Here is a 26,405-nt window from a genome sequence, read left to right on the forward strand (position 1 = left end):
CGTTTCGGGCACAACACAAGCGTCCGTCATCAGGTGGGACAACCACAGCAAGAAACAATTGCTGAAGTTTCTTGCTGTGGTTGTCCCACCTTATGACGGACGCTTGTGTTGCGCCCGAAACGACGTGATTTAATTTACTTAAATTTCTACCTACGTGACTTTACCGAAAGAACCAAAGAGTAGGGATCCCTGCAGTCACGAAAACTTCAAATCTAAATTGCCAATTTCATTGAGACGTTTTGTAAATCTGGCCTTGCCTCGAACAGACAGCGCCGGACACCCTCCAGCGCCTGCAATCAAGCAGATGGCGCAGTCTGTGTCATTGTTCCTCGAACACATTTAACCATGGAGGCTGAATCCCAGTGCCCTGAAACGTTGGATGTGGAAAGTAAGATCTCTGCCATATGACCCCCCCGCAGGCTGTCAATAAAGAAGACACATGTCGACTTCACTGGGCATGCCAAACCGTCACGCTATGCTGAGTTAATCGGTGACAAATTCACCAGCAGAGACACCCTGATTTATCCAGTGTCCACATGTCTAAGGAAGTAACTGAACAGTAGTGACATTCTGGATTGTGCTTTGTAAATCTATACATTTATCGTGAGCATGAGCACAATGACAACTAATTATTAATCGTAATTATTAAGCATATACTCTTTGGTTCTTTCGCTAAAGTATTAAGCATATGTTGTTAACATCAAGGTTGCTGAGCATAGGGTCAAAGGTCCACACTTCCAAACGAGGAGCAAAAAACAGCACTAAAGTTGTAACAGAGAAGCGTTCATGTGTCTCGAATTGAGCAAGGCTATACAAAGCTGGTAAAAAAAGGCGATGGCAGAGAATTCGAAAGTGGTCAGTAAGTGGGTGAGTGTTTTGTTGCGGCCTAAATGCGCACCTAGCCTGGAACAAGCGCTGTGGTGACGTCACCACCAATTAATGGTGAATGGGGGTTGTTGTGGCAGTGTGGTGGTTGAACACAGCATGGATGAGACCAAAGACTCTGGAGACTGAATCCTCAACATGAGTGGATAAATAAATGAGTGAACTTCATGGGAACTTCAAATTGGAGTTATGCAATGATAGAAGCAAAAAGAGACGTATCTTTGGGACTTTTTTGGCAGTATCCAAATTGATGAAAAATAAGAATCGTTTTACCCTTGCTGGCAATAAAACAGCCTAACAGGTGTTAAGATGTTCAAACGCTAAATAGATACCTTATGCAGGGCATCAAGTCTGCATTCGCCACACATACTTGTGACGAAAATATGCAACCTATCATGCTCTAATAATATATGGCATTGTTTTTGAAACTGATTGGCCTACACCAGAGACAGCCTTCTTTATGGCTTAGTCTCACCAGTGTGAGACCAGAGAACGCCAAAAGGAGAACAGCACAAAGACAATGCAAGTATCAGAACACTTATAGCTCGGGTCGAGCAGTTATATAAGAAAAGGTTTTACCCATATGGAAATAAAAATAGGTGATACATTGTTCAAACACCAACAATATACCTTTTGCAAGGTATCAAGTCTGCATTAGCCACACATACTTGTGGCAAAAAAAACATGCAAACAAACGTATTTTGACCTGCACTGTGGTGTTGCATGCAGGTGGATTGTTAAGTGTGGCAGGATTGTGGGAGGTAGTGACCACCTGAGGGAGACCTTCATGCGGCAGTGGATTGACAATGGCTAATCACGATGAAAGGCCCACTGAGGTATAGTAGCTCTGCTTCAGAGGCGACCTGGCCACAAATGATAGCTCAACGAAGTGGCTTATATTCAAAGAATATTAATTCCTGCAGTCATGAAAGCTTTAAGTCAATAAGTGGCTTATCATGTGGACATTTCTCGCAACCAATTACTCTAAATGCACATTTCTAAATGTGGAGGGGGAAAAAATGGAGGACCCAGAGGAAAAATCCACGCGATCACAGGGAGAGAGAACACACAAACTACAGATATACAGCAGGCGTCTGAGTCGGGATCGAACTCCATACCAGGCAAGGGAGTTAACATCTTATATTTTTGGGTCTTTCGGTAAAGTCATGTCGATAAGTTCAAAGAGATAAGAAATAACCCATTGGGGTACCTTCAACTTGTTTGTAGAATGTTCCATTCCAGGTGAAGTAAGTGTTGGTGAGGCATTGTCTCACCAGGGCCGGTACATCAGGAATCAGTCCTTGTTGGACCAAATCTTCAATGATTGCAATGGTGTTAAGCACAGAAACTTTGGTAAATAAAGAGACCACATTGAAACTAACGAGCAAATCACCTGGAGATCGTGAGATGTTCTTAATTAACAATACCAAGCGAGTTGAGTTGAGTACAGCTGAGGTGGTCTTTCCAGTGAATGGTTGTAATGTCTCAGACAGGAATCGGGCCAATTTGTAGATGAGTGAGTCAATGGTGGAGACGATAGGACGAAGGGGTGTCCCTTCTTTATGGATTTTTGGTAATCCATACAATTTTGGTGGTCTAGCAGCAGAGGGTTTTAAGGAAACCGCTTGGTTGGTTCGATCAAAGATGTCGAATCAGTGATGATATTGTTGGTTTTCGTAACAAGGCGGTTGGTGGGATCTCTTTAAATGTTGGTATAGCTACCATCATTAAGTAGGTCCTGAATTGTGTTATTGTTTGTGGGTTTGTCCATGCTGACTGTGGCATTGCCCCTGTCGGCTGAGAGGATGACAATGTGATCTCTCTTTTTAAATTGAGAAAGCTCAAAGTGCTCATCTTTTCTGATGTTGCTAATAGGTGTCTTAGCGTTTTTGAGGATTGCAGCGATTCCCGATCTTGCCACATCTGCAGTAATGTGTCCCAAACCCCTAAGGGCTATGTCGACCTGGGCAATGATATCATCAACTGAGATGTCTTTAGGGGTGACTGCGAAATTCAACCCTTTGGCTAGAACCAATTTTAGGTTGTCTGAAATTAGACTGTGCTTGACACCATTGCACTCATTGAAGATTTGGTCCAACAAGGACTGAATCCTGATGTACCGGCCCTGGTGAGACACTGCCTCACCAACACTTACTTCACCTGGAATCGAACATTCGACAAACAAGTTGAAGATACCCCAATGGGTTCTCCCTTGACTCTTTAAACCTATCTACATGACTTTACCGAAAGACCCAAGAATATTAATTCCTGCAGTCACGAAGTCAAGGAGTTAACATCTCACCACCGTGGCGAGTGATGATAATAGCTTGTTTTTTGTTTTGTTTTCAAGGTAAAGCTGCCCCCAGAGCTGAGTGACTTGTACGTTGAGCTGTTCGCACCTCTCAACGTGCCCAGAGAGGTGTTCCGCTCAGTGGTGTCTCAGTACTGCATGATAGAGACGAGACGCAGGGGCGAGGTGTACGCCCTTGAGAACAAAACCCCCATCGACAGAAGGCTCAGCATTTTACTCAAGGGAAAGTGAGTGCCCTCTTCTCCATAATAACCACTTTGTGTAGTTGTATCCACATATATATGTATCAATGTATTATTCTATCTAAATGCTTAACACATTCTACCTATATTTTTTATTAGCCATTTGTCAATCTAATAAATGTCTCGCTTTAAATATTTTCTCCCTGGACTTGATATTACGTAGATATAATTAGCCTCATTCAAGTGTTGCGGCAAAAATGTATCCAGCTGGTGGGCAGGAAATTGCCATATTTGAATGATTTTTTTTCTTCAGTTTTTCACAAAAAAAGGCAAAAAAGTTGGTTCACGAAACAATCCCCATTGAATCTCTGAACGCTCTCATCTCATATAGTCAAACAAAGGAGACTTAATTGTTTCGACTTAACGCTTCGGCCAGCGTCTGGAATAGTCAGCCACTGGAGCGATGCACTTTTTAATCATCTAGATTGAAAACTAATATGTTTAAAACTGATTTTTGTGTTTAGTTCGTTGTCCTTCCTCTGCACCTCCGAATAGCACGGTTGGCTACGTATGTTGCGAAAGAAGCTCAACATACATCATACATGAACTTGTAAACCTGAATTGAAAACGAATTTCCTTACAACTGCTTTTTGTATTTAGTTTGTTTTCCTTCCCCCACCTCCAATTAGCACGGTTGGCTACGTACGTTGCAAAAGAAGTTTAACATACATACATGAACTTTTAAATCTGAATTGAAAACGAATTTCTTTACAACTGCTTTTTGTATTTAGTTTGTTATCCTTCCCTCCACCTCCGATTAGCACGGTTGGCTTTGTACGTTGCGAAATAAGTTCAACATATACACGTATGTACATGCTGTCTTGCGCGAATGGTTTGTTTCAGAATGAAGGTGACTTGCCAAGGACGCTTTTTACATTTTATTTACCCAAACGCATTCATCGATTCAGTGGAATACCGGATGATGGAGACACAAAAAGGGGGCAGGTCTCAGGTGATACCTTCAAAACATTTCTCATGTTCGCGGAGTGCACTTTACAGGGCGAATTGTCAGTCAAGTTGCCCTTTATGGATGACAGGTCGCAGACACAGCTGTAACACTAATTATAGGTCTCGAGGCATATATATATAACAGCTTCATGGAAAGTAGACCTTGAAGTGAAGTGGTCAAGTTTTGAAAAATTATTGTTTTTCTTCTTCTTCCATTCCGCGAAAATGGCACACAGACGCACTTGTTGTTAAACCTTGGCACCGCGGCATTTCCTGTCAATGTTTCGTCAATTAGGAGAAACTCCTCCTCATACGCTGCTTTTGATATCCACACGGTTGACTTTCTTTCAACTCTAGACTAGAGAGCTGCCTCTTATTATACATTAGCATATTTTACATCAACCTCTACACATTCACACATACATAATAGACTTTTTTTATGAGACGCTCATAGGATCTAACCTAAACAACTCTATTATGGATAATATTGGTCGTGAAAGCCTACGTGTTAAACATAAATACGTACATTCACACATTTCAAGGTGCTCGTACCATGTGTGTGGATGTAAGTGGAAGCCACCTTTATTGAGCATGAAAAGCAGATCAACAGGCGGGTTTCTTATGATAAGCTGGCTCTCGCGACGATGGGATTGTGGAATTTCTACAAATGGCTTCGGGCCATCAACACATCTGAGTGCTTCCCAAATGCTTGTAGGAGTAGGAAGACGCTGACATTGTTGACCCTGCAGTCAGTGAAAGTAGAAGAGGCTGCTGCAATGAGATGGCCATCGATGTAAGAATTTGTGGATGCGCAAATTTACTGATACCAAGCGTGGGATATCTGCCGGCTTGTTCTTTCTGAACAATGAATCCACAATTGCCCATGGGTCTGAATACTATACGACATGATCTAGCGTGCGAAAGCCCTTTTGACCTATAACACGAAAAACACCCTCCCTGAAGGGACACACTGAATGTGACCTCCTTGTCGCTGTCGTGACATCTCATTTCTTTGCAAAATCCCTTCGAGAATAAAAAACAATTCATTTTTTTTGCGTTCCCCATTTTCCCCATGCTCGCCACCGCCTTCAACGGAAACGATGTTGCTGGAAATGAAATCTGTCATGCTCAAAATGTCGGATGTCTGTCTAGCCATGTTGGACAACTAATTATAGCGCCGCAGAATGCAACCGGCATGCACACAGACGCTTCCACAGCATAGAGGGTCAAAACATGCCTAGGATGTTTTTTTTGTATTGCCTTGGACAAGCAATGCCAAGAATTAACAATGGGGGTTGTGTTTGCCGCAAGAAGTCAAAGATGGCTGTAATTGTTATGTCACAGTCCCCTGTGTGCTGGACCGTGAATGCGTAGGCTCGCTAACGGTGACCGGTCTCAGCGGCCCAATTAAGGGAAACGGAGGGAGGCACATGGCTCCCTTTACCACGGTCGCATTAATATTCATAGCAAGAGTTATTGAACACTCTTCAGTGCAATGCAATGAATGACCGTTTTCCAATTTATGATAAATGAAGCAATCTTAGTCTGGTAATGCCTAAATGTGCGAATATTCGATTTACGAAGTTTCAGTTAAACGAACTCTAGATGTATTACCATTCATTTTAATGAGGGGGAAAATATGAGTAGAATAATATGCAAAAATAAATACTAATTAAATAACGTTTGGGCATGTAAATCTTCGGTATTGTGTACATAAGAAGAATATGCTTCTTTACTTTGTCAGTTTTGTATTTATATTAATACCGTACAGTGTAAAATAGAATATTATTTACAATATGAATTGCCTTTTTGTACAATATAAATGGTAAGTTATTAAGTGTTTATAGTATGAAATAGCAAGTTACGAAGGCTGGGAGTTCATTCTCATAGTACTAATGTTGTAAGTGATTCAATATATACGAACGAAGCTCCAGGAACACATTGTGTCGTTAAACCCGCCACCACCCGACATAGCCAATTAGTAAGGTTTGTCACGTAAACAAAAAATCCCAATTAATTACTAGCTCAACACATCGGAGTGTTGGAGAGTAAGCACACAGCATTTACAATTCGAGTGCGACGTTTCACTGGTGATTACAAATAGCTACATTTGTTACAGTTGCTGCTGTTTTTAGAGCTTGCATCGTTTGAAGTGGCGTTTCTAATGGTAGGGGCTTCATAACAGCTGAGGTTTTGTATTTGGTTGCTGATTAATATCCATCTATACGTGAGGATATTTACCCTGATTTCCCGTCTGTTTGGGAAGCAAAAGGTCCCGTGGTGCATTTTACAACATGATGCAATTACCCGCCAGTGTCATCGCCAAATGAATCATTTGCCAAAGCCATTATCCCCAAAACGAATAGGGCTTCCTCATCAACAAGTTGTGTGATGCAGCATAAAATCTGTGAAAAAGAGCTTCATGGCTCATCGGATTCCTCCAGCATAAAGATTTAGATTATCATAAAATATAACAGCAGCTCTTTCAAGCAACAGCGCCTGCTTCGTATTTAATGGAACTGACTAACTGCACAGAAAGTGATTATGTTGTGGAATATGAAAGGTAAAAGCAAGCTTAAGCAGAATTCCCTTCAGTCTCTCCACATTATATATATAAAAATCAATTCTAGTCCATCAGCCTACTGGCTTTCCAGACCAACATTATTAAGTAGCATTTGTTTAAGCCATTAAATTCTGCATTGGTTTTGACCTCCTGGGTCTCATAAGAAGAATCAGGCTTGTTAAACAAATGCTTATGTATTACCAGATTACCATAAGCTAGACTACTCCATAAAACATTACATGGGACATCATTCAATGCAAAAAAGTTATATTGTACGCAAACTCGTCAAGTGTAGCAGTGGGTAGAAACACAGAATTACATATAATAGTCATTCTCACTTAATTAGCAGATGGATGTGATAATTTTATGTCCGTGACTGAAGAATGAACGTAAAAAAGTTGCATTGTTTATGTTTGATAACAATTGCAGGTTGAGTTTCTCATTTATTCAGTGATATGTTTTACGCATTCTGCATCGACTTCAGATTATGGTACCTGTCTGTGAGGATATGGTTTCCAAAAGTATATATTTTTTTATTTTAATGCAGAGTGGTTATGCTCATAGATCTTGACAGGCCCATGTATCACCAAAAGAGGAACTTTTTAATGAGTTTTTGTTCATCATAAATGACAAAGTAGTTTATACAGAAGGGTCAAGTGATAAAATATGAAGCAAATGCGGTATAAACATGTAAATAACTACGGTATCTTAAAAATTCAGCTGCATATTGAATAGCATTACATATCGTTTGGCAATATATATGTAATAGACGAATCTATTTCAACTCTTAAGGCAGTGTTATTGAGAAATGCATTGCCTTTTTTATATTTATTGTTGTGCACCACTGCCAATGCTTTATAACCAACTAATTGTTGAATAATGATTGGTGTTTGATATGCTGGGACATCTCATTGCGATAGACTCACCACACAGAAATCCATAGGCTCACCACTCAGAGAGCCATAGACTGACCAGTTAGAGACCCATAGACTCACCACGTAGAGCTTTACATCACTTTTACCAAAAGAACCAAAGAGTTTACGTCACTTCTCAACACATTTGAAAGAACACCCCCAGTGGCAGTTCCTTATTACCTGATCTGTTTAATTGCCCGTTCATGTGCATCCTTTTGTCAATCCACTGCTGAATGAGGGCCCCCACACGCCAAGTCGCGTCATAGGGGGTTGTTTGAACATACTTCACCACGCTGATCAGGACGCATTCGTGAAGGGGGGAGGAGTGTCCCAGGATGGGTTCAGATATCACTCGCCATTGGCATTAGCCGTGGCCTGGAATCAAATTCAGGCCGCCACATTCATCGCACGGTCCACTAACCATTGCACCACTGCTCTCCCCTATTAATGTTACATGAATCAAACATAGCCTCTACTACCGTAAACAGATTGGTCTGCCCCACTGGGGATCCCTTAAGTGACTGAGTGAGTGAGCGAAGGAGCGGGGTGTGGTGTGATGTTACCACCAGGTATCGATATCGGCAATGGACGACTGCCAGCTTGTGTCGTGGTCACAAGAGCGTCTGATATACTTCCTGAAGACAAACCCATTTCTGGAAGTGGTCTTTGCCAGCCTCATTGGAAGAGACATCACCAACAAGATATACGCACTCAAGGATGTGACGCTGACGTCCCGCGTAAGTACAACCTTGCCACTGTCACCGTTTCTCTGCGCAATCTCATACATCTGATCCAATTCTCAGGTTTTGGGTGCGAGGGTGGCGAGATGTTCCCCTGGTATACAGGAGGTCGTGGGTTCAATCCTAATGCCTGCTGTATATTTGGAGTTTGAATGTTCTCCCTGTGGTCTTGTGGATATTTTTCGGGGTCCTCCGATTTTCCCCTCCATATTTAGAAACATGCATTTAGAGTATTTGGCTGCAATAGATTTCCACGTGATAAGCCACTTCGTTTGAGCTATAATTTGTGGCAAAGTAGCTTCTTAAAGAAATAGCAATATAGCTTAGTGGGCCTTATCTGATAAAATAAAACAAAATGTTTCGTTTAGATTGCTGATCTACCACTCGCTAACTTATTCCAGTTACTCGCTCACTGTTGGTCAGTCACCTCCTTAGCACCCTTCTATCGCTATTAATAATAATTTAAATTCATCATGTGCATTCTATTCTAGGATTCCAATACATAATGCATGAAAAGCAAGAAACAAAAACAGAACCAGGGCAACCGACCAAACTAAAGAGGGAAGGCCACTTTACAGAGATGGGTTTTCAAAGCAGACTTAAATATATCTACCGACTCCGATTTCCTGATTTAAAGTGGCAGAGCGTTCCATAGCTTGAATGCCATACTTACAAAAGCCTGATCACTAATAGAGCGCAACCTATACCTGGGAATGCTGAGCAGTTGGAGATCAGATGATCTTAAGAACCTTGATGGAATATATCAATATATTAGTTCCTACAAGTAATGTGGGGTGAGCCCTTCTTAAAGCATTATAGGTTAATAGCAGTATATTAAAATCCACTCGAAATTTTACTCGTAGTCAATCAAGAGATAAGAGGGCTGGTGTAATGTGCTCACGGATTGGTGTAAGTTGAAGCACTCTAGCAGCTGCATTTTAAACAAGCTGGAGTCTGCCCAGTACTTTGCTCAGAATTCCAACCGATAATAATCATAATTCAATTTGTAACGCGCGCAAATTTGCAGACGTAGTGGCCGCAACTCAGAGGCGCGGAGCCAAGCTCAGAGTCGCTCGAAAGCATGATTGTAGAGGTGAGTTTTTAAGTCTCTCTTGAAGGAGGCGATTGAGGTGATGCTGCGAATGTGCAGAGGGATAGCGTTCCAGACTGTTGGGGCTGCCACAGAGAAGCGGCGCATAGACATGACCATCATGGATCTTGGTATCAAGAGGAGGTCGTGAGTCGCGCTGTGCAGGCATCTGCCGTGTGCTGAGCTGCAAGTTGTCAATAATGAAGAACGGTACGGCGGGCAGGCGGATATGAAGGCATTGTGGCAGAGGCAAGCGGTCTTGTATGTGACCCTACTGGCGATGGGTAGCCAGTTGAGAGCACGGAGACAAGCCAGTGAGTCGAGACGGGGATGAGTGTGGGCAATGACGACGCGCGCTAGGTTGTTTTGTAGATAAGGCACTGCAGTAGTCGAGTAGGGATAACACAAAAGCATGGACAAGTCTCTCCAAGTCAGCAGGTGACAGGAATCGATGCATTCTGGTAATATTTCGTCAGTGGAAAAGGGAAATTGTAACCACCTTAGATATATGTGCCTCAAAGGATAATGACTGGTCACACTGAACACCAAGGTTTCTGACCTCCCATGTGGGACTGACATCGTGACCATCAAACAACAAACGAGGCGAACCAATTTTAAAAAGAGGCAGAAGGGAGCCAATGAATATGGCGTCAGTCTTGTTGCCATTTAATAGCAAAAAGTTTTGGCGCAACCATGAATTCACTACTTTTAGTGATGCAGATAGCGCAGAAGAAGCTGTTGCATAGTCGGGTTCTAACTGGATATAAATTAGAGTTTCAACTGCATAGCAATGGTAGGATGAGCCAATATGTCGGAGCAGAATATCTAATGGTGCCATTTAGATACTAATAAGTGATGGGCCAACGACAGATCCCTGCGGAACACTGCAGAGAACTGGTCTAATTGGTGAATTGAAGCCATCCTTTGTGACAAAGTACCTACGTTTATTTAAGTTAGAGTAGAACCACAACAAAGCTCTGCCAGATATCCCCATTGAAACTTCTATTCGCTTAAGGAGAACCCCGTGATCAATGGAGATGTAGCAGAATGAGGAGGCTGACAAAGCCTTTATCTGCTGACAAAAGTAAATAATTGACCACCCTTACCAGGGCAGTTTCGGTGCTATGCACAGGCCTGAACCCCGGTTGAAAGTTGTCAAATAGATTGTTTGAGGCCAGGTGCTGATGTAAATGAGTTACCACAGCTCGTTCCAGAATTTTATACAAATGTAATAAAAGACTCCTTCACACATGATGTCACTCTCCGTTGGTCCTTTATTTAGATTCTTCTCCCCCGCACCCCGCTGGCCTCCTCCTCGGACCAGCGTCTCCTCTCGCATGCCACGCACGCCCTGCTAGCCCCTCCGCTAGCCCCGTGCACCCCGCACGCTCTGCTAGCCACTCCACTAGCCCCATGCACTCCGCACGCTCCGTTAGCCACTTCGCTAGCCCCGTGCACCCCGCACGCTCCGCTAGCCACTCCGCTAGCCCCGTGCACTCCGCACGCTCCGCTAGCCACTCCGCTAGCCCCGTGCACCCCGCACGCTCCACTAGCCACTCCGCTAGCCCCGTGCACCCCGCACGCTCTGCTAGCCACTCCGCTAGCCCGTGCGCCTGGCTGACGGTGTCCCAAGCCCCATCAGCCATGTGGCTGATGGCGCGGTGGCCACCCAACGTGGTCCCACCTCTTCACTCCATCGACTGGCCCTGATCTCTTCCGGGCTCCCTCCTATAACCTCTCTCCCACGTGAACCTGACTCCACCCTCTCGGATCGTCACATCCGGCCTTCCCATTTACGCTCGCATTACATGACCCCCCCCCACTAAAGAAAAGCCAGCCGTCCTCGGCTGAAACAGGACAAAATAATGCGAGCGACAACATGACCATCAGGAATCACTCCAGACACAACGGAGATTAGAACAACAAGACAAGTAACGAAAGGGGAGGGATCAGGATCCGGTACAGAACATCGGCCCGTCCTCCACACAACAAGCAACAAGAATTAAGAATGGAACAATGCACAACAATGGCAACCGACACGCAAGAACGGCCGACGCGCATAAACCAGGAATGCGGTGTCTTAGAGCGTGTCCGTGTTGCTGGTCCATCTGCCTGGATCAAGTCCAACTTCAAAGAGCAATTGGTAGAGCAGGAGTGACGAACAGACGCTCCACTCCCCCTTCAAGTCCACATCCGGTTAGCACAACCGGTAACACCCAGTGTGGCAGGCGCCGAAGATCTGTGACGAGAAGGAGAAGCCAACCCCCTGAGGCACAACACAACAAAACGCACATCCGCATGTCGTACACGACAGCCATCCGGCCCCAGGGTAGTGGAGATGATCGATATCTGGCCCGCGTAAAGAAAACCCCAATAAATACCCAAAATAGACGCGATGGATGCCCCAGTATTTACCTTTTAACTAAAATATGATTTACACGTGACAACAGAAATTCTCCTGCTCTTGCCCACCAGCAGTCCTCCCTTGAAGACCAGCACAGACATCTCACGTACACAGCATCTACCCACTGTCACTCTCAACACAGCCCCCAGCCACACACCCTCGCGTGGAGAGAGCCACGCTCCCCAGCGGTAATATTTAACTTGCCCTCACGCTCACCGTGGTCGTCCAACCACAACAACGTCCACTGGCCATACACTCGGCCAGTGAAATTTCGGGGACGAGACAATGGCACATCGCAACAACTCAGCCACGCTCCATCCCGTACTATCCCATCACCAATGGACACACCCCAGCAGCTTATAGTCTGACGCTTTACAGACAAGGGAAGGTTCATCCCTTGGCAAGGCCAGACCCCATCGACCCCCCCCCCCCCCACGGGGCAATGTTGCCTTATACATTCAATAACGTCCTAACCCAGAGCGGAACAAGTCCGCGGCCCTTCCCGCTGGAGGACCCGCAAGGGGAATCCCCGCCCCATGCTAGCCAGGTCACCCTGTTCGCTGCCACGTAATGGAACCTCTACTCCTGAATCCCGTGAGCCCCTGGCCCACCAGGTTCAGTCTGCCACAACACAATTGAACCACGACTCCCCGAGCCATATGAGCACACGGCCCATTAGTTTGAGACCAAACCACGGAGTGTCTCGCCTCCGGGCTGTCGGGTCAGCTATCGGCCATAGGCCGATGTGACCACAACTCGTACATCATCCACTCAACAATGGCAGGCATATACTGATGAAATATTTGCCCCAGAACAGAACCCAGCCAGCATCTCCATCCCAAAATGCTGGTGCAATGATACGCCCCTCTTTAGTGAGCCACGTGCCACTACGCTCTTGTTACCCCGATGGGCGCCAACACACCAGCATTGCGCACAACACGCAATGCACGCACACAAGTTAGAGCGCAACACGAGAGTCAAGGAATGATTACCATAACCACATCCCCGCGGCTCGACGTGTATACTCCCTCTCGGATCGTCACATCCGGCCTTCCCATTTACGCTCGCATTACACAAATACGGAAGGTTGGATATTTGGCGAAAAGTTTCCAGAAGCTTGGCATCAAGACCCGGATTTTTCTTAAAGTGGGGTCACAGCATTAATCTTAAAACTGTCAGGAATGGTGCCGGTTTTGAGGGACCTGTTGAGAAAACTGAGGGTATACGGCCTCAGCATAACAGAATGGTCGCACAACAGCCTTGAAGGGAAGGGATCCAGTGGACAGCTGGTAGGTCGAGAGACAGCAAATAAAAATATGAAGTTCTGCAGTTAATTTTGCGGGAAACCCGGTCAACAATGTGCCCTCGAACTGATTTGGAGGCAAGTTGGAAAAGAGGAAAGAGACATTAATTGAAACTGGATAATGGGAATTGTATCGTGAACAAAAACTGTTGAATTGTATTAGAAAACTCAGCGGAGGAGTGAAAGATTACATTTGGTTCCTTATTAAAAGTTGACTTATGCAGGAAAATAAGGTCCGATAATTGTTATCACTATTTCCAATGTGACCAGCAATGTAGGAGGCAATTGTTCTTATGATAAGTACAAAGTTATTCTTTAAATATTTGATGATGAATAGTGAGGCTGGACTTTCTCCAAGCACGTTCTGCTTTACGAACGGTAGTTTTTTGCACCCTCAATGTTTCAGTGCACCATGGTGAAGGGCGATGTGAATATATTCGATGGGTTCGGAGGGGAGCCAAATGATCCAGGATCTCTGACAGAACAGAGTTATATAATCGAGCAGCTCCTTCAACGGGAAGCTCGCACTCATTAGCCAGTAGGCAGCTCGATATGGCGTCTGTGAGAGAGGCTGGGGAGATAGATGCAATTTTGAGAAATTAAATTCGATGGATAATAGAAGGGCCAGGAGAGTGCAGGAATATATCAAAGAGGACCAAAGAGTGGCATGAGATTCCTGGATCCATCCCAGTCATTGCAGATAGTGAAAGCCAAAGAGAACAAACCAAATATAAAGTATGTCCACCAGACTGTGTTGCCTGTTTGACATGCTGGATGAAACCAAAAGGGTCAAGGATGGCCAAAACGTCCCTGACATGAGGTTTGGATGGTGTATCAACATGAACATTGAAGTCACTAATTATGATAATCTGTTCAGAACAAGCACATCCCACCGAGAGGAACTCAGAGAACTCTGAAAGGAATGTGGAAATTAACCTTGCAGGGTGACAGATAAATTGAACAATGCCGGCTGGGTACACATTGACCTTCGATCCAATACCACGTGCTTAAATAACTGGAAACGTTGAGGACTCAACATTTGAATGACTGTTTTGGTCTCATCCATACTGGGTGCAATCACCAAACTATGGGTAATACCACTTTGGAATGCAGTAGCATTGTTGCGGATATTAATCACTACTGATGTATAACACGAAATAATACATTGCTTTGTTGTGTAGAATATAAATATAACAGATAAGCAAACAAAGTCTCCTTCATATTTCTCTCTCCAAAAAAAATATTTCATACACACCTCATCAGTCCAAAAGCCTTCTGGGAGTGCATAATTTCAGCAGCGTTCAATTAGTACAGGCAAAGTCTGAACTGGTTTGAACATACAGTATCTCATCACTACTGATTTTAGCTGTGGTTGGGAATCGAACTAAGGTAGTTAGGTTTATAGTGCAATGTGCTGAACACCGGTGTCACTGATCCATCCCCTAGGGATTTGTATAAATTGTCGTTTCTCACTCATCTATGCATGTATTGTGAGCATAAGAATAAACTTTAATTGATGAATAACATGTACAGGTATGATAATTGGTTTTTTACCCTTCTATCTGGCAACAAAACTGACACCTTTTTACAAGGAGTCATGTTTGCATAGACCGCAATACCTGCAGTCATAATACAAACAAAAGAACATAACTCTGATAATGTGCACTGTCCTTGAAGTTGATTGGTCCACACCCGAGACAGCTTTCCTTAGAGCCTAGTCTCACATGGGTTGGACCAGATGACGCCAAGATAGAAAGGTAAAAAAACAATTATCATATTTTTTACTGGCAAATGAGGTTCCCATAATGTACAGGTATGTTCTTTGCACTTAAATACAAATTACCAATTAAGTTAATATTTACGCCTAGAGCACATTCGTTATATACTGGCAGTGTGCACCACTTATTTATGAGTTTGACAGTCGTGTGATGTTTTTTTTTATGTTCTTGACTCTGTGTAAATGTCCTTGACACTGTATAAATTGTACGTGATAAGTAGTTGTCTTTACGATGTTTACATGTTTAATATTTCACTTGACACCCTGGACACTTACAAACGAAATTGTCCAATATGTGTAAGGGATTATCCCAGGTGAATATTTTTTTACAATTAAAATAAATCACGAAAATAGTTTCAAACGTTTACACCAATTCTATATTTTCTCGTAATTATACTTTCCCGTAACTCGCAATATTTTACCGGTATATCCAGATAAACTTTTCTTTCCCCGTGATTTGATGTTTATTGATCGAGTTCAGTAACTGGAACATGAACCCTGACCCTGACTCTGAGCGTTACCTTAACCGTACACGCATACAAGAACAAAAATAGCCTAAATAATAAATGACCATCTCTTGCAATAAAAAATATACTTTTCGAGTCATGTTTGTATGCATATACATATATATGGTGATGGCATGTTGCTTATCGTAGGTGGTTAAATTGGCAATAACAAATACGCATACAGTGGCATTGTCTTCCACAGTGTAGTGGGGGTTCATTACCGCATGGACCATGCATTCCCTTCTAATGGTGAATTCGTGCCAAGAACGCCACCTCTGCTGAGTTTTGCTATGATCTTGCCAACTAGTACCTCGGGGGTAAACCTTCGCCATAATTTCAATCCTGTCTACCACTTCCTTTGCTCCCTTACTCCCTTTGTTGTTGTTGTTTTGGTCTCCCTGAGGATAACGCACCCTTAAATTTGAGTCTGGCATAATATAGTCAACAGTACTGGGGTCGATAAAAGTGATCAGGCCTGCATATTCGTTAGTTGTGTTGGCCTTGATAGGTGCTCACTAACAGCACTTTCCCTCATTCCTCTATGAATATGTGCTTCTTTTGTGTATGTATTTATACGTATTTGTTAATGATACAAAAAAAACATTACAAATGTGCAGCCTGCATGTTCTTTGGACGTGGCCGTCCCTCCGTACCGCCAACCGCCCTTCACTCCCTCCGTCCCTCCCTCGTATCGACCTCCTTGACACTCGTACCGAGCCTTGAGGGAGGCCATTGTTCAGGAATCCACACAGATTATCCAGAGGGAAAAAACATGTTTTTCCCATGTAGTCTGATACGATTTCCTCAGTACATTGTGAGAACGATTGATTTATGTCTAACCATATACAGTAATTCAGAAATATATTTTACAAAAAAATTGCAGAATTGTACTAATGACATGCGCAATATTCTTCTATGGAACATTTAAATCAACAGTTAACAATCGTGGGAAAATGTACCCCTCCGTTTTGCAGCAACCCCTAAAATAAAGTTTTTTTCTGCATTGAAGCTATTTATACTATGCACTGTTTTTATTTTACCAGGTAAGGCCCACTGAGCTACATAGCTCTTTTTTAAGAAGCGACCTGGCCACAAATGATATCTCAATGAAGTGGCTTATCACTTGGAACATTTATAGCAGCCAAATACTCTAAACGCATGTTGATTTTAAATTAGGGAAAAACCTGAGGACTCGTAGAAAAATCCACACGACCACGGAGAGAACATACAAACTCCGACATATACAACAGGCATCAGGGTCGGGATTGAACATACGCTCTCCTGCATACCGGGCTAGGAAGTTAACATCTCGCCACCGTGGCACCCGCTCATTTCAAATTCACTGGAGTAGCCAGCTCGAGATAGTTGTAATCATGCATGCACACACCGTAGCCATGTCCCAGAGCCTCTAATTCAAATGCCAGAGCTTTGTCTCGTGGGAACCTATATCAACTGCAGATTGCTTTTCATTAGTTGGAGTAATCAGTGGTTAGAGGTATTGTATGATGAGCCAAGATAATCAACAGCTCTTAATGACAGTTGACCTTTCCACTGTAGCATCAAATTGATTAACATTCAGGCAACTCGGAATGAGCCGTGTAGCGTCGGCCCGTGTTAAAATTTGTAAATCGTTATTCTTCGCGTGATCCTGTTTGCGTTGCTCAAGGAGGGTGGAGACAGGGTCGGCAGTTAACACATATTGCGCATTTGGGACGTCTTCTGAATTCAACATACTCTTTTATTTAACCAGGAGAGATGCAATTGAGATCCGTTATTGAAATTTTTTTTACGGGAGAACTGGTACTCAAACTTTTGTAGCGTCAATTGTGAACAAGTACAAAATGTAACATTTGAGTCGTCGTTGGCACATAATGACCTACTCTTGTCTTTAATGCCCACTTTAAACTAGATGGCTTGCGAAGTAATTCCCTGCGGAAATTAGCAGATGGCTGTAGGAATTGAACTGTCAAATCGAGTCGATTCATGCTCAATTAAAACAAAATTATTTCTATACAGTTTGGCTGTTTGTGTGATGGCATAAATCTCTTTTGTCTTCTTTCTTGTGCGTTCTGAAAATGTGTCGGGTATAAAGTTATGCTATGGATGTGAAATATGATGATGATGGTGATGACGATGATATTGATGCAATATTATTCTCTACAAATATGCATGAGCACTGTCAGTGTATAGTGAATCAAATTACACATAGCTAATTGCCTTTAAACAGCAAATAAACGCTAGGCATGAAGGTAATACAAATTCATTATATATATGTTACAATAATGTAACAGTTACACTGAGATTGTATTAAGTAACATAAATATTAGGGAGTCAGACCAGGAGACACACATTCACCAAAGTTAAAACGACAAAAATGAAATAAAAATTAATAAAAATAAAATAATAAAAAATCACGACGTTTCGGAGGCAACACAAGTCTCCGTCATCAGGTGGGAATGTCACAGCCAGATTTGCTGTATCAAGTGAGGCAGGGATTCCAAGATGCAAGTTCTTAAATACAAGTTAAGGTGAGGGAGGGGGGAGCTTATCAGAATGTGGTAGCCAATGAATGGAACGTATTGGGAGGGGGGGGGTAAAAGAGAGCACGAGGTGTAAGTAGACGTCGACGTGGACGTGTTTGTGCGCAAGCCCCTGTTGGTGCACATGATAGAAGAGAACTAAAATGCCCATGTTGTTTTTTACCAGTGTTGGCTGACAATCAAATACGAATAAGGAGAGTACTGTTAAACGCTGGGGATTTTAACACTCGGTAAAGTAAAATAGTGATCGCGGACACCATCAGTCAGATTTGAAACACGGCATAAATTGAGTCTTCCGCCGTTGCCGATCATTGCTACAACACGGTGGGCTCATGATATTGTTTTTTTCGAGACTAAGGTGCTCTGCAAACCCTCTGGCTACCATCAAAGGTTTGTACACGAAGCCATTCAGATATACAAACACAGACATAATTTCAACCGTGATGATGGGTACAAACTTAGTAATCATTGGAAAGATGTTATTAACCATGCAAAAAAGATTTAACAACACATTTTTGCACCATCTTATCTGACAGGCACTATTTTACTTTACCAAGTGTTAAAATCCCCAGCGTTTAACAGTACTCTCCTTTTTCGTATTTCATTGTCAGCCAACACTGGTAACATGGGCATTTTCGTTCTCTTCTATCATGTGCACCAACAGGGGCTTGCGCACAAACACGTCCACGTCGACGTCTACTTACAACTCGTGCTCTCTTTTAGCCCCCCCCTCCCAATACGTTCCATTCATTGGCTACCACATTCTGATAAGCTCCCCCCTCTCCCTTAACTTGCATTTAAGAACTTGAATCTTGGATTCCCTGCCTCACTTGATAAGCAAATCTGGCTGTGACGGTTCCACCTGATGACGGAGACTTGTGTTGCCTCCGAAACGTCGTGATTTTTTATAATTTTATTTGTTTTAATTTTAATTTCATTTTTTACCTACGTGACTTTACCGAAAAAACTAAGAGTATGAATCCTTGCAGTCACGAAAGCTTCAAATCTAGAATTAAAACGACATGTAAGAATATAGTCAGAAAATTGATTGGAAAAATAAATACATAGGCACAGATAGAATAAGGATTAAACCATCTCAGACTTGCTGATGAGAAAGTCATAACATCCAATCAATGGTCATGAACAGCAGGAAATAATAAGTGAACTTAATAAAGACATCTGCAAAGTTGGGTTAAAGTTGAATACGGGCAAAATACAAGTAATGGACAACAAGGTGCACTTATAAATATCTGGTTATCACATAGGGACTCAAGGGGGCCCAAGAGCACATTCACTGCTGAGGTCCTGTGCAGGTGCTGGGCGGATCGTTACATCGCAGGACCGTGAGAGATTGCGACGTCTTGAGAGGACTTCATTCGGCAGTGGATAGATCATGGGTGAACGATGATGTATTGTTTTTTTACTGTCACATTACTTTGTTTAAATTGGGGAAAATATACTTTAAAGTCCGTCTTCTTATCGTGCCTGTTATTGCACGATGCTGTGAGCAAGGGCACATGCATTCCGTATCGCTATCATAGGTGTTGCCATTGCAACATACTGTTGGTTCGTTTGGCCAAGAAGAACAACTATAACAACACATGTTTTGCCCATTAAGATAAGGTACGACAGCACAGTGGATCAGCACTGCTGTCACATCGCTGGGTGTCCCATGTGAATTTCTCAATATTATATCTGTCCTCTTGAACACATGTTGTATGCTCTGCCGTGCACTGTGGAGGTCGCGTTTAAATGTCACCTTTATCGATGTGGGAATATTATGAATGCAAATATTGACTCGCCAGTGCTCATCGGAGCACAGACTACATGCAAATGCAACGTGCATTATTCAGATAAAAGGACACAAAATAAAAAATATAATTAGAGATTAGGATGCCATTCTTCTGGTGTTTACAGCATTCTCCTGTTGGCCGACATATATATATATTTTTTTTCAATGGAGCAACAATTTTAAGTTTGGTCTCTGGTGATGTTTTTTTGACATTGTAATACAGTGCCGTTGTACATTATTGCATTAATTTATTTAAAATAACCTTTGTATTGCTGTGTCGTGGACAGAAATGTGAGATATTCAGAGTTGAATGTGGATAGTAATTATTACTTTGTAACATAGATGCAATTAATTTACTGGTGATTTAAATGTTGGACCGTGATATCACCCAGTGACATTGCCACGATGTATGTGCTTAGTGTCATCCTCTAGTGTGTGGGTATAAAGCACTCTATAGTCAAACGCTTGGGGTGTGGGCGGCTGTAGGGTTGTCGTAAGTTGGCAGTCGATCAATGGATTCTTGAATCTGTGCATAGATTTAAGTCTTATCCCACATATGCATGGTGGGTTTTCTCTCGGTACTCCGGTTTAGAAGCTGTGCTGATTTCCTGTTTACAGTACTACGTTGGTGGTGGAAATTCCACATTCCTATGGCAGGGGTAATTCTCGGCATAATTAACCGCAAGCCAGATTTTTAACTTGCGGCCTTCTGATTGTGAGCCGCTCGCTCTACAGCTGTGCCACCTGCCTAGTTTAGCGAGTAAGAAAAAGTATTAATATAACAAACAATTATAATAATCAAGGTTCAATTCCTGGCCATGGAGAATATCAGTGGTATTTGAATTTAAACTTGACCTGGTCAACTCAGCCATAAATACACACTTTGTGCAATGTGTTAACATTAGACCTAGGAAGAAAATGTGAACTGAGTATGATACAAAGGTGTGCTGCTTCCCAGTCTTCGTAAGTACCTCCTCTCAACTAACATATGTACTGCAGATCCAAATGAATCTTTGTACTTTTTTATTTTGGTGTTGCATCCATCAGTTGCTAAGCCAAACAAGTAAGCCAATCCAGTGAGTGCTTATGTTGGTAGATGCTGACCAAGTCGATTGTCTGGACACACAGCAGAAGCATTAGTTTCACACACCTGACACTGCTGATGAGATCCAAAAGGTCAGATTCCGAATCTTTTATCTTTATCTGAATCTTTATCTAGACTGCAGGAAGAATCCGATGAGCTATGAAGCTCTTTTTCATAGACGTCTCGGAGGACATCTGTGAAGGTCAAAAACCAGTCCAGAGTTTGCTCGCTGTAAGCAAATGCTGCCAGATAATATTGGTCTGGAAAGGCGTATAGCCTAAAACATAGGTTTTTTTGTATGCAGAAGTACAGAACGGAGTTCTGCTTGTTAACAAGTTAATCCTCTCGTTCTTTCTCCCAATAGAGTATGAAAAAGATAAGCAGCCACCCAGGGCTTTATGCTCGAGAAGTCTTGAGCATCGTCCGTCGGAGCTGTATTCCGATCCAAGTCACCAACACCACGACTGCTCTTGCCCCTGCTGAAGAAGGTACCACAATGACTAATGTTATTTATATATTTGCTCCAAGGAATAATAATACTTACAAAGCCGCTGTGAATTATAAAACTGTGGAATAGTGTGTACGGTGCTAGTTTAAATGACTGCGACATTTCACGACAGTAACGCAGCCTTTCTTATCGATTACAGTATGTATGTTCGGATTAGGCCACCCGAATGATGCTGCCAACTTTGTGTTGTTAATATCCTCCACCACCGAACACTGCCAACAAAACAAATTGTCCCATGCACACGTGTTTAACGCGTCAAACGATAGTTGTTTCGACAATTATCACAACCACATTCAGCAATCAGATCCAATATTAACATGTTGTGTCGAGACTAAACATGTCACGTTGATTTACATTTCACATCGCTTTGCTTTGGCCATGATGCAAGGCAGATGTTGGAATTAAATGGATTTCACATCCATGGTAATTAAGATAATCATGATGATGAATTGTACCTTTAAATAATTGCCTTTTAATTGCATGCTAAGGAGCCACTGTACTTAGTGCTTATATACTATGGTTCTCATGTGGCAAAGACTCACACAATACAATAATTTAGATGCACAGAATGCCAAGGATATAACATGGAAATAAAAAGGAGGGAGGGTAAGTGAATGATGCCCATTTTAGGGAAATGAGCTAATGCTACTTGAGACTCAAGTTTCAAGCAATATGAAATATATCGTATTGTGCATTCAAATAGGAAATCTGTCAATGATGTTTGCATCATAAGAATTATATTAAATTTCTACGTGGTGCAAAGAAGGTCGTTTAATTTTATGAATATATTTAATGAATAAAGACACTTTTGTCATTGCATTAAAATTATGGAACCACATTGGATTCATACATAGAGTGTGAAGAATACATAGTAATGTGGCGATGAGGATATTAAATGTAACACATGTGTAGTGTCAGTGATTCGGTGACAAGGTTTATAGGAGGCACCTTCTTTATTATAACATTCACGGTCTCGTCCACACACTCTCCGCAGTTGCTTAGCCGAGCCTGCACACAACACTAGCCGTCTAACACTGACGGCGCTGACTGAGGCAGCCAACAACTATCCTGTAGCACAATATCTAGCGAAGACGGTAGCGACGACGGCGACGAGACGACAGCAACGACGAAACGAGTCCACTCCCAAAACCGGCAGCCTCGAGCTCTCGGCTCCTTTTATCTTACCAATACGGCCTGGCATAACACTGACCACGGCTTCCTTCTCGAACCTACTAGCAGCTTCCAGGGGCCTCCAGATGGGGTCTTCCATGACCCTTGCCCTAGTTCCTCTGCTTTGCCAACACACCTGTGCACACGCTCACCGGCGTGTGTACTGTCTGTCCACGACAGTTGCCGTTGCTGTCCACCAGCCGGTGCTATTATACTACACAGGCAAGGCTTGATTACTTTCCCAGAACTCCTCAATGGGCATTTTATTTTTGTTCCTTTGAGAAAATAAAAAAATATCCGTGGTGAGTGGAACTTGAGAATGCTTATGTCTGTTAATGATAGCAAAATACAGGGACTAGTCAATAACAATTTGGCTGATGTAGAAAACACACCAGTAACATTTAGAGACAGGGTCAGGATGTATTACGGGTTCAAGTACAACGCTTTTTGTTCAACATGGTTCGATAATAAACGAACGCGTGTAAAGAAGAAAGTGTCAACTTGCACCCAGATATGATCGCGGTGTTCTTGATTTTCTTCCAACTGTCTCCAACTGTCTGAGCGTAAGTAGGAAGCTGGTGGCAGAGCAATTTGAATGCTTGCCACCGAGTAAGAATGTATGAGGTCAATAGTTTAATCTTTGGTAACTCACGGAATTAGAATATTTATGAACGTACTCTTAAAACAGTCTGAAAAAGTGTTATAATGTGTCACGGACATCCTGTTTTCGGATGCTTGACTTTGTGTTTAGTTGTTGCCCTTAATAAGAAATCGGAGCGCTCAGGAAGAAAACAATCCATTCGCATTACGGTATAAACACGTCACGGGATATGCCTGAAGCCCTCACACACATATACACACGAGCATCCACACAAAGACACAGATGCTCCGTTTAGCCTCGTAATAATCTTCTTCGCGTATCTGTGTCTCCACATATATTGAAGTGTTTCTTAAGAAACCCATCGGAGCGCACAGACAGACGGTTCAAACGTATTGTCTACTCGTCTATATTGTGATGTATACACTGCATAATGATGCCAATTATTGTTTTGTTTAGCCTTATCAGCTGTTAGGGCACTTACTAAAGCAGCGAGAGCATTTACCCAACCACCTTTTTATCCCGAGTGCTGATGCTTTCACAGGCACTCATTTAAGGCTGAGTCAACCTCGTCAACGTCCAGTGCATATTTAAATACAGAGGCAAAGATTCCCCGTGTATAGACTTTTTAGGATGCTGGGGAAAGTGTAGTTATTAAGCAACTTAAAATGCGAAGCAGGGTGCACGAGTGAACAGCCCGGGACAGATTCAAACTCAAATTGCTGGTTCGTCGCACATTCTGCTAATCACTGCACCTCCGATTATCACGGTTGGGCTACGTACAGTGAGAAATAAGTTCAACATACAGGACATACAAAAACTGTATCACCGCTCCTTACTTTGACTTTCGATTTTAACAAAAGACAAACGCAAACACAAACGCACAGCTTTATAAACACATCAAAAGACAAAGACCCCCCGGAAAGCCTGGACAGACTGTTGGGGAAAGTGTTGTTAGCGAGCACCTATGAAGGCCGGCACGGCACACGAGGGGGTGGGTGACCAACGCCACCCCCGGGCCGCCTTTGTCTCCCCAGTGGTGATGTTTGTCCACCACACCAGGTACTCATTTGAGGCTAAGTGGGACAGACGCATTGGCTGAAAATGTTAAGGGATTTGCATTTAAAGTTGAACGTGAGGCAGTTTTCAAACCATTAAAACAAAGGCTGATGCAGCAAAATGATGTCATGTCAATTTACTGGTGCTGGCAGCCTATTGTCCACCATGCATCTTAATTTTCCAAAGCAAACACTTACGGAATTTTAAATTGTAATTTAAGGTAGGACGATATGCAATCGGTCAATATTGTGAACGAGAAACCTCCCCGTTCCGAGGTCCAGGCTAAATCACACCTTGATTTTGAATCATTTGTTATCGATTCTAATTGATCTTTTTATTGATCTGAGAGTGGTTGTACGTTTGGGTTTAATTGGATATTTTGTAGGATTTTCATTCTCTTTCCGGAGTTCTGAGCTATTATATATGTATTTTTTACAATTGTTAAATAAAACATCCAAAGTTACGTGACATTTAAATTGTATTGTGTGGATATTAAAGCCACACGACTCACTCTTGCAGCATACAAATATAGTGAAGGAAGATGATGCCAACACTTCTGAGGGTCCGATTCAAGTACACGTTGCTTTTAAGATCTTAAACTTTTTCCGTTCCAAGATGTCTGCAAGTTGCAAGGTGGGTGTCCCGTTCACTGCTGAATCTCGGAACATGCAAGAGGTTAGCGTAAATTTTATTTAGAGAGGCACAGTGCCACTGTTTTTAAAGACATTGCGCTCACCGTAAAGAACTGTCGTGACATGATTGACACTCGATGATAGCTGGCGCCAAATTGCGCCACGCCCTCCCGCATGGCCTTTTCCGATTCGGTTCCGATGACTTTCGTACGTCATCAGAACAGAATCGTGAGAAAAAACTGATGACGTTTACATCATGACTTTTGACGCATATCATCGGAATGGGAAAGGGTTACGCTGCCTTTCTCCCAGTCCACGTCTCCCCTCTCATCTCACTCTACCCTGGCGTTCACTTTGCTGCCGCCGCTTAGGCCATATGTGGGGAAGCTATAAATTAACATCTACACTGCTCCTCTGCTCCTTTGCTGCCCCGGAGGGTTTGGCATTCCACCTCCCCTCCTCCGCTAATTGTCTGTCTGGTCAATTCCCTAGCCACTCTTTAAGCCCATACCCACGACTTTTCTGTTCTCTGCTGTTAACCGGTAACTTTACAAAGAATACTTTCCACAATGCTTGCTAGCCATCTCCATAAACAAGAATACTAACGCCTCCTTTGCATCTGCTTGTTGCTTCAGACACTTAATACGCCTTACAGGGCATCCGAAATTAAGCCGCAGTTATAATGGTTATCACGCTGCTCCTTGCAATCCAGAGGTCGTCTGTAGGACCTCCTCCCCCCTCTGTCCACCCAGCACAGGGGTCGGCAGCCAAAATAACAAGGAGTGCAATTTTGTTTTCAAATTCGGTTAAAAAAAGTCTATATTTCAAGAGCCGCAATGTACGTGAATCCTTAATAAATGACGTCACGAAGCAGTCATTTAAGAGCCGCGTGCAGATGCAGAGCCGCAGGTTGCCGACCCCTGGCCTAGCAGCATAGAGGGGGGTACAACCACAGATAGTCGATCGGCAGGTCACACGTGGTGGGGTAGAGTGTGGGGGCACACCCCACAAGACGTCTGACGACTGTATAAGAAGAGGCCACAAATCCACTCGAGTGGCTTTCTAGAGAAATTCCTCTATTTGAGGCCCTTTTGCCAGCAGTGGAGTGAGTTAAATTACCTTTTACAGTCCATTCATTATTATTCACTTGGGGTTGCAATTATTAAGATGGTGTGCATTTTTGATACACCATATTGATATGCTCCTCTTTTTTACACTTTAGAAATACATATTGTTGCTATTGATTTTATTTGGTATGTTCGCACATATTCAGACTAATAATAAAGTAAATTTCGATTTAAAGCTTTCGTGACTGCAGGGATTCATCTTCTTGGTTCTT

The 26,405-nt window shown here is 42.8% G+C and overlaps 1 protein-coding gene across 1 annotated transcript in view; it reads left to right on the forward strand.

Annotated features, from left to right (window-relative positions):
* Positions 1-26,405, forward strand: part of LOC144942896 (popeye domain-containing protein 1-like) — a 37,490-nt gene that overhangs the window by 3,926 nt on the left and 7,159 nt on the right. The window contains exons 3-6 of the mRNA XM_078869898.1: positions 3,236-3,423; positions 4,282-4,390; positions 8,433-8,600; positions 21,464-21,587. Of these exons, the coding sequence (XP_078726024.1) occupies positions 3,236-3,423; positions 4,282-4,390; positions 8,433-8,600; positions 21,464-21,587 (589 nt within the window). The remainder of the gene's footprint in view (positions 1-3,235; positions 3,424-4,281; positions 4,391-8,432; positions 8,601-21,463; positions 21,588-26,405) is intronic.

Source organism: Lampetra fluviatilis, chromosome 29 (assembly GCF_964198595.1).
Source record: "Lampetra fluviatilis chromosome 29, kcLamFluv1.1, whole genome shotgun sequence".
Taxonomy (NCBI): domain Eukaryota; kingdom Metazoa; phylum Chordata; class Hyperoartia; order Petromyzontiformes; family Petromyzontidae; genus Lampetra; species Lampetra fluviatilis.